Here is an 8,569-nt window from a genome sequence, read left to right as displayed (position 1 = left end):
TACAATTAAACTGTACATTTGTTGCGACGCACTATAGCGTATGCATTTATGTTAATTCTTCCGCATGCAAGTGCTTTTCTGGTGCTGCCTTGGGTGCGTTTCTGAATTTCTCATCTTGGGCTCAGATAGACCGCACCGTTTATTCAAAATTTACTGACGACAGACACCGCTGGCTTCTCGGCCGCAAGCGCAGCCTACAGCGACCGAAAAGTTTCCCGCGCTTCTCCGCCTGTCATGCCTGGTTGCGCACGTTTTGTATTTTTCTTTCTTCTTTTTTTCCCCCTCCTAGCTGCATACTGCGGTTACCCAGCCACTCTACTCGGCCTTGGGCTTCTTGCCCAAGGCCCTTCTTGCCCGCATTCTTCCCCGCCTCTGGACTATTTTCCTTTGCCTTTTTTTCCCTTAGTCCGAGTCGCCAGAGGCTATATCAGCTTGTCGTTGGAGGCATGCGCGTTTACATTGCTTGTTCGTTCGCGCTCAAATTTCGCAATGAGGACGCATTCTTTCCTCTTGCATTTTTCACAGAGTGTTTAATTAGTATGAAGCTTAGAACGACAGAAAGCTGAGCTAGTTGGTAAGGATTCATTATTCACTATTCTCTTCACTACACACAATTCACTACTCCACTACGAGCAGCACAGGTCAGAGAGTTAACTGCGTTCATCCTTGACCTCAAGCCAGCACGTTGAGGCAGCGCAGCAAGGTAGTATTGATTGCAGCACATCGATGTTCAAGCACTGTCATCAAAGCTACATCAAGCGAGCAGCGCACGAGCTCGCGCTGCAGCGCGATTCGCACGTACGTTACTGCGACCTCATATGTATTGCATTAGTTATTTATCAGTTGATAAAGGGACAGATGGCCGTTACTACAGTGCAGGCATAACTACTTGTCTAGCGGCAGGCAGTCAACAAAGATTGCAGGAGGCTCGCCGTTTCGCGGCGTGTCGAGAGACCGCTGCCGTCGCGGCGCGTACCGTCGTTCGCTCAAGCAGTTCCGTACACATGGTGTCCGCTTATAGCTGCTGTGAATTCATTTATAGCAAGCATTTGCTCGGGTTTGTGCGCCTGAATCTAGCAGTGTGCAAACCTTAGCTAAAGTTCAACTTCGTACGCGACTCGCTTCACCTGCCATTGACAGCGCGCTAAAACTTCGCCGCTTATTTCTTCAACGGCGTACACGTATTCGGCGTTGCATAATTTATTGCCTCTACGCAGCGTGCCACCCCTGAAAAAGATCTTCGGGCGCCCGATATTCACAGCAAGCCGTGGTACAACAAAACCGAAAGTGGCGGGTCCATATTGTAAACGTGCTTTCCGAAGCAGACGACTGAGCTTGGTACTACCCAATTCAGGACAGAGGGCGCTTTTTAGCACCATTTCGCGCTTTGGATTCAGCGACTTCGTTCGTAGCTAAGTACTCTTTTATCTTTATTAGCTAGTGTTTTGAAGTTTTTTCTTTCGCATGGAGTAATTTTGAATTCTTAGTAAGAGTAGTAAATGTACCGGCTTTGCCTAGGTCTGGCGGCTCCCCCGTTAGCCCTAGGGGGTAGAAGGGACCTACTTGATAGGCTTATTTAATTTAATTCTTTCAGCTAGCTCTTCGGATTCTTACATGGGGTACGGAGTGATCATTCTTTATTTTTGTTTGAGATAGTGGTCGAGGTTAGCTTTGCTTGAGTGATTTGGCGAACTTGCTCGTTGGGCATAGGGACGTAGGCCTAGCGATGAAATTGAAGAATGTGAAGGCCGCGGGGCACTGGGAACAAGTGCAGTGCGACGAGTGCCTGCGATGGTGCTTCCTCGACGAGACTAAATTCCAGAATTTAGCAGACGCGGAGGGGTCTAGCTTCACGTGCAGGTCGTGCGAAGGTGTCAGGGAAGCCGTACAAAATCTGGAAGGGAATTGGGCGGCTAAGTTCGAAGAGCTTAAGGCAGACCTGAGGGAGGAGCAGGAGAAGCGGGTAGCACTGCAGGCGAAAGTTGACAATTTCGTCAAGGTGGAAGCGGCCCCGGCCGCGCTGTTAGTAAGGACCGTGGCCGAGCTTGAGGAAGAGAAAGAAAGGAGCGCGGAACTGGGAAGGCGGCTCGATGCGCTTGAGACGCGGGCAGCAGAGAATGTCGGGTCAGGACATCAAAGCGGTGGCAAAAACTCAGAAAGTAGGGTAGACCCTATAGGCGAAGTGGGAGGCCGGGACCCAGAGCAAGCGGTCGTCAGCTACCGCCGGTGAATCGGCGTAGTTATAGTAAAGCAGCGCAACACGCGCCGAGTGAGGCGACGCTGCAGCCACAGGGGTGCCAGCGGGCGCGAAGGGAGGGGCAGCGGACACAGGCTGGAAGCGAACAGTTCGCACGCAGAAGGGTCCTGGTGATAGGAGACTCCAACGTGGGGAGGGCTGAACAAGGCGTGATCGCGAGAGTGAAGGCGGACGGGCGAGTACAGGTGGAGGCTCAAGCGGGCAAGGGCATGGCGGAAGCAATGACCAAGGTGCGGGAACTGGTAGGGGACAGCACGGAGAGCGACAGCTTGGTCATTCTGCATGCTGGGCTCAATGACGTGGTTAAGGGGAGAAGCCAGGACCTTGAGAGGCACATTGAGACTGGGCTAAGTAAGCTTAGAGAGGCCTCCGGGAGGGTGCATGTGACCATATGCACTATCCCAGAGGTCCGGGGCCAGACTTACCAGGTAGAAAGGAGGGTGGTTGAGGCCAATCGGGTCATTAGGAGTCTGAGCGGACGACTCGGGTACAGCGTGATGGAGGTCAACAGGGACGTGTACGGAGCCGGCTTCCGGCCTTTTGTGCAGGATGGCACTCACTACAGTGGTGCCACTGGCAAAAGGGTAGAGGGCAGGATGGGTCGCCAGGCAACACCTTTTTTAGGGAGATTCAGAGCCCTGAAAGAAGCAGTGTACGCGTCGACGATTCGAGGCAGGAGCCACAAACAAGCAAACATCGGTACTGTAGGAGAGGCGACAGGAGTAAGCACCAGGGCCAAATTAAGTCAGACATAGGGTTCATTAACATGCAAGGTGGCAGAAATAGTCTAAAATTGGAGGAAATCGAAGAACAACTAAGACAGGAGAACTTAATGCTATATGGGTTTGTAGAGACACATCTTAGGGACATGGAACAACCGCCCTGTAACCCTGATTGTGCATGGGAATACTGCAACAGAGTGCAGGGTAGCAGAAAGGGCGGGGGAATCGGAGCACTTATTCATAAAAATACAAATTGGCAAAGGGTCAAACAGGAATGCAAGGAGCATTTATGGCTAAAAGGAAAAGTAGGTGGGGCGAAAACATTCTAGGCTTTGTATACCTTTGGACAGGATCAAATGCTAAAGAGGAAAAAAAAATGCTGGATTGTATAGCAACTGACATCAATGAGCTAGGAAAAGGATGTGTGTGTGTATTAGGAGACATGAATGCGCATGTTGAAGATATGGACGGGTACACAGGCTCCACAGGTAACACGCTGCTGGATATGTGTGAGAGGCTTAACTTAGTTGTCTGTAACTCTACTGAAAGGTGTGACAGGATCACAACATGGGAGGTAGGCGGTCGACACTCGACAATAGATTATGTGTTAATGTCAAAAAGGATGTACGATAGAATAGGAGCCATGATTATAGGTGGACAGGGCTCCAGAAGTATAGGTAGCGACTACAAACGTATCAAGTTGAGTTTTAATAGGGAAACTAAAGCACGAACGACGCGTGAGGAAATGCCAGATGTGATTTTTTTACTCACAAGACCAAGTGGAAAGAGCGGCCAAACAAATTGAAGAGGAAATATCATAGGGTACTGAAACTGACTGGACTTACCCAAAGTTATTGAGACTATTTGAGCGTGAGCTAGGTAAGGTGAGAGTCAGCAAAACAAGGCAAGGGATACGAAAACTCAGGAGCTGGTGGGATGAAGATGTTAAGAAGGCCATAAAGAAACGTCAGGAAGCCTCCAGGGTACACAGGTATTCCAAAAGTAAGGGAGAACCTGAAGCAGAAGTAGAGAGGAAATTGGTAAACTACATAAAATGCAGAAGGGAAGCATCCTATTTGATCAACGAGAAAATAAAGACAAAAGGGACCCAGTGGCTCTCAGAAATGAGCAATAAAAAGATAAACAGGCAGCTAGGAAATTCCGGCAACATCTGAACTCCTTGAGTAATAGGACAAGCCTGGAGCAGAGGTATATAGTAACAGCTCAAGGTGCTCGGTTAGAAGGAGACGATGCAATGGAGCATATAGGAACCATGATGAGGGGAAAATTTACAGAACAGAGAAATGGTACATGCAGTATGTCGGAGAGGGATAGCCCGGTCAACCACTGCTTTCGCTTGGACAAACAGTGTGGGAAAGGGCCGAGTAGAGGGTACCAAGTAGCACATCGGCAGGCCCCGATGGTATTCCAATTACGTTAATAAAGAAATTGGGCCCCAAATCTGAGAAAGCATTAAGCGAGGTGGTGAGTAAAATGCTAATGGATGGTAAAGTACCTGACGAATGGAGGCTAAGTAGGATGAGAACGATATACAAGGGAAAGGGGGACCAAGCTGACATAAATAACTACCGGCCTATAACAGTGACGTCAGTGGTTCACAGGATGGTTATGCAGATTATAAAGGACAGACTGCAGGCGTGGGTAGAGAACGAGGGGGTACTTGGAGAGCTACAAAATGGGTTCCGGAAGCATAGGAGGCTGGAAGACAATCTGTTCTCACTAACACAGTGCATTGAAATAGCTGAAAAGGAACACAGACCCCTATGGCTGGCTTTTTTGGACATCAAGGGAGCCTATGACAGTGTACTTCAAGAGGGCATGTGGGGCATTCTGGAAACTTCAGGAGTGCAAGATGGAGTAACCAATTTCTTAAAAGATATCTATAAATGTAACCAGGTGATTATAAAATGGGAAAAGCAGGTTTCGGAGCCTGTAATGACTCGGTGGGGGCTTAGGCAGGGGTGCCCATTGTCACCTCTGATGTTTATGCTGTATATACAAGGTTTAGAGGCCAAAATACAGCAAAGGGGACTCGGCTTCAACCTATCATTTTTCAAACAAGGAAAATTGATTGAACAGACATTACCAGGAAGGATGCGCGCGGATGATATTGTATTAATGGCTGACAATGCAGAAGATCTGCAGGGATCGATCGTCATTTGTGGTAAAGAAAGAGACAGATTAGGCTTGAAGTTTAGCAAAGAAAAATCAGCAGTCATGATTTTTAATGATAACATTTGCGGAGAGCATAAGATACCGGAGGCCACGCTGGAGATAGTCGATAAATGCAAGTGCCTTGGGGTGTGGATAAATAATGGCATTGAGTATCTGACAGAGTACGAAAAATATCTAACGACTAAAGGTAACAGAAGTGCAATGATTATGAAGAGAAGGGCACTGTGGAACTACAGTAGGTACGAGGTATATGGAAGGGGGTAATGGTTCCAGGCCTGACTTTTGCCAATGTAGTTCTATGTATGAGAGCAGAGACCCGGCAGCAGTTGGAAACTAGGAAACGTTGCGTGGGTAGGCTCGCTCTGGGAGCACATGGCAAGCCACCAAATCTTGGGATGCAGGGGGATCTGGGATGGTCTTCTTTCGAGGGCAGAAAGGCTAGTAGCAAGATAGCATTTGAGGAGCGATTGAAAAAAATGGGGGAAATGCGGTGGGCTAAGAAGGTTTTCAGTTACTTATACACGAGGAATGTTGACACAAGGTGGGGGAAGCCAGCTAGAAAATTGTCAAGCAAATAGTTGGGCAGCAGTGGGGGACAGGTAAGGAATCATCCGTCAAGAAAAAGGTTAAGGAGACAGAGAGGGGTATGTGGAAAACAGAGATGCAAACCAAATCAGCATTAGAAACATACAAGACGTTTAAGCAAGAAATAACAAAAAAAATATTTACGATAGCTCTAGGGGAAGCTCATTGTTTGAAGCCAGGACAGGTGCACTGCAAACTAAAGCGTACCGAGCTAGATACCAGGAGATATATTTGTTTTGCGGGGCGTGTGGAGAGGAGGAGGAAACGGCTGAACACCTGATACTTGCTTGTAAACAACTTCACCCTGCAGTTGAATGTAACGGGGAACTCTTCAAAGCTTTGGGTTTTAGAGACAGTGAAAGTAAAATAGACTTTGCACATGTAGAAATAACTAAACTGAGGCTATCTGATTGGTGGGTAATATCAGCGCAAAAGTAAAGGAGCAAATACATAGGCATACATGCATATAGTACCATTCGAGGCTAGGTGGCGCGCGCTACCGCCCGATTCAAAGGGTTGAGCCGCAATCATCCATCCACTCAGCCATCCATCCTTCCATCCATCCATCCATCCATCGCAGCGCCCCCCGTTGGCGCCCCCTGGGCAATGCAAGAGCCCTATAGACTCCGAACACTCTCAAGTTCAGCAAATTGCCACAGAGGGTGAAAAAATCGATCACGCGGCGCTGCTAAAGAAACAGGCATAGTACACCAATTAAAAAGGTTCCCCCAATGAGCGCACCATCTCCCGCTAGAGGCGCCGCAGTAAGCGCAATTTTAACCTACAAACTTTCTTTGACAATAACCAAAGCGTTTTTATTACATGACAAAGAGTACAAAATTATCATTCCTAATTTATACTGTACTTTTTATTACCAACTTTGTTGCTTTTCGCCATTTTAAACGCAATATTGCGCTCAGCATAATCTACGTATGATATGACTTCTGGCTTAGATTTAAAATTTTTACCGGTATGTTTGCGTTCACGGCAGGTACGGATCCCTTGCTTCGTACATCGGTTGGTTATTTTATGCTAAAACCAGTTTATTGCCGTTATTTAACTCAGGGTGTAAGCCCGAAAGCTAGGTTTCAGTCGTGAGCCGTGTGGAACACGTCTGCATCGAAATGGGAGCCGGATCCTGCTGCGACTGGGGACAGCAATACCGGTGAGTCGTTTAACATCGCTGCTTCAATAGCTATGTAATTTATTCGTCTCGTTAACTTATAGGCGGAGGCAAGTTAACGAATTAGATCCTGCATTACATATGGACGGTCAGGACCCTGGGTTGCTGTTTCCGAAATAAACTTTCACTTGCGATGCCATCATTATACACACATTCACGAAAGAGAAAGCGATATCGGAACGCGCGTCACATTTTTCATCTCGTTGTAGCCGTAGCCATAGGTGACTGAGCAGCCTTATATATATATATATATATATATATATATATATATATATATATATATATATACAGAAATATACGGCGCATATATATTTAGGAAAAATGATTTTCTGTAAAATATCAAAGAAGCTTATTTCTAGTTGTACACAATAATTCCAGCAATGATTTCAACGAGCAGGCGACATCAATTGTTCTCTGAGCGCATAAAAGGTGTATATATATATATATATATATATATATATATATATATATATATATATATATATATATATATATATATATATATATATATATATATATGTATATATATATATATATATATATATATATATTTCGAGTCCGCCGGCAGCTTCTTTCGTACACAGAACCGAATAACCCTTTGATAAACAGAAGCTTATGTACTGAATATAATGTATTAAACTACTGTATTAAACGCATGATAATTCATCCATATTTCGTACCTGTCGGTTCCAAATACAGTGTACTAGAATATTGGGGTAGTGTGCTCTCTGCCCTATGCGGCGCACGCTTCCGGCTGAAGCCGCGCATGTCGCCGGAGCCGGAAGCCGCTAGGGGCGCTGGAGCTAATTCCACCTGAAGACCCGTGCCAGCGCGTGCGCTCCCGTCACTGCCATTCGCTTGCTGCAGCCTGCACACGAGGATGCGAATCGACTGGATTTTGATTGTTTTTGTGAAGTGCAACGTTCGTAGACCTGTCTCTGCAACATCCTCGGACATCCTTTGTGCTCGTTCTGCGGTGCGCTAAGCAACTACGCCTAGTCGCGGGCGCAATTACTGTTTTGCACCAGGGTGCCGGACGTGCTATAGTCGAGGGAAAGAGTCGCCGAAGGCGTCTCTTTTCAGCGTCCCACAAGAAAGAAAGGAGGCATCAGTGGGAAAGAAACTTACACCGTGAAGACAAGAAGCTTGACCAAACATGTGCAGTGTGCGACTCGCGAAATGCTTGAAAACCTGTTTACAGAATGCAAGAAGCAAGAACTGCATGCCTACAGTATTATGGATATACACACCCTCGTGAGGGCAAGGTGCATGAGCAACATTGGTTGGAATGAGCACGCAGCTGAAGTGACAAGAAAAGTTATCGGCGTCTAGTAGAACTTGTTGCTGGGCGAGTTGGTTGGGATCTAAAGAATACATTGTTGCGCCAAAAAAGGAAAATAAAGACTTGGGAAGGAAGAGTACGAAAAGACAGATTGAGCGCTGATCTGTCTTTTCGTACTCTTCCTTCCCAAGTCTTTATTTTCCTTTTTTGGCGCAACAATGTATTCTTATCGGCGTCTATTTAACTACACGGCTCAATTTTTTCGGGAAAGGCATCAACTCAGAGCAACGAAGCAGACGGGAAGCAGCTAAGCATCGGAAAATAAGTAAACCTGTATGAGAAAG

The 8,569-nt window shown here is 46.7% G+C and overlaps 1 protein-coding gene across 1 annotated transcript; it reads left to right on the top strand.

The window, feature by feature from the left end:
* Positions 1-2,117: 2,117 nt before the first annotated feature.
* LOC142567808 (uncharacterized) lies at positions 2,118-3,012 on the top strand. Its single transcript, XM_075677957.1, has 2 exons — positions 2,118-2,159; positions 2,287-3,012. The coding sequence occupies exons 1-2, from the start codon at positions 2,118-2,120 to the stop codon at positions 3,010-3,012; spliced, it is 768 nt and encodes a 255-aa protein (XP_075534072.1).
* Positions 3,013-8,569: the final 5,557 nt, after the last annotated feature.

Source organism: Dermacentor variabilis, unplaced genomic scaffold (assembly GCF_050947875.1).
Source record: "Dermacentor variabilis isolate Ectoservices unplaced genomic scaffold, ASM5094787v1 scaffold_14, whole genome shotgun sequence".
In the NCBI taxonomy this organism is placed as follows: Eukaryota; Metazoa; Arthropoda; class Arachnida; order Ixodida; family Ixodidae; genus Dermacentor; species Dermacentor variabilis.
Note: the sequence above shows the minus strand (reverse complement) of the source record. Positions and strands in the feature narration are given on the sequence as shown.

What these genes read in the sequence shown, in the direction of transcription:
- LOC142567808 (XM_075677957.1), top strand. Translation starts at nt 2,118, where the DNA reads ATGTCGGGTCAGGACATCAAAGCGGTGGCAAAAACTCAGAAA. An exon ending in CGGTGGCAAAAACTCAGAAA is followed by an intron (nt 2,160 to 2,286) that starts GTAGGGTAGACC and finishes GCGACGCTGCAG; the next exon opens with CCACAGGGGTGCCAGCGGGC.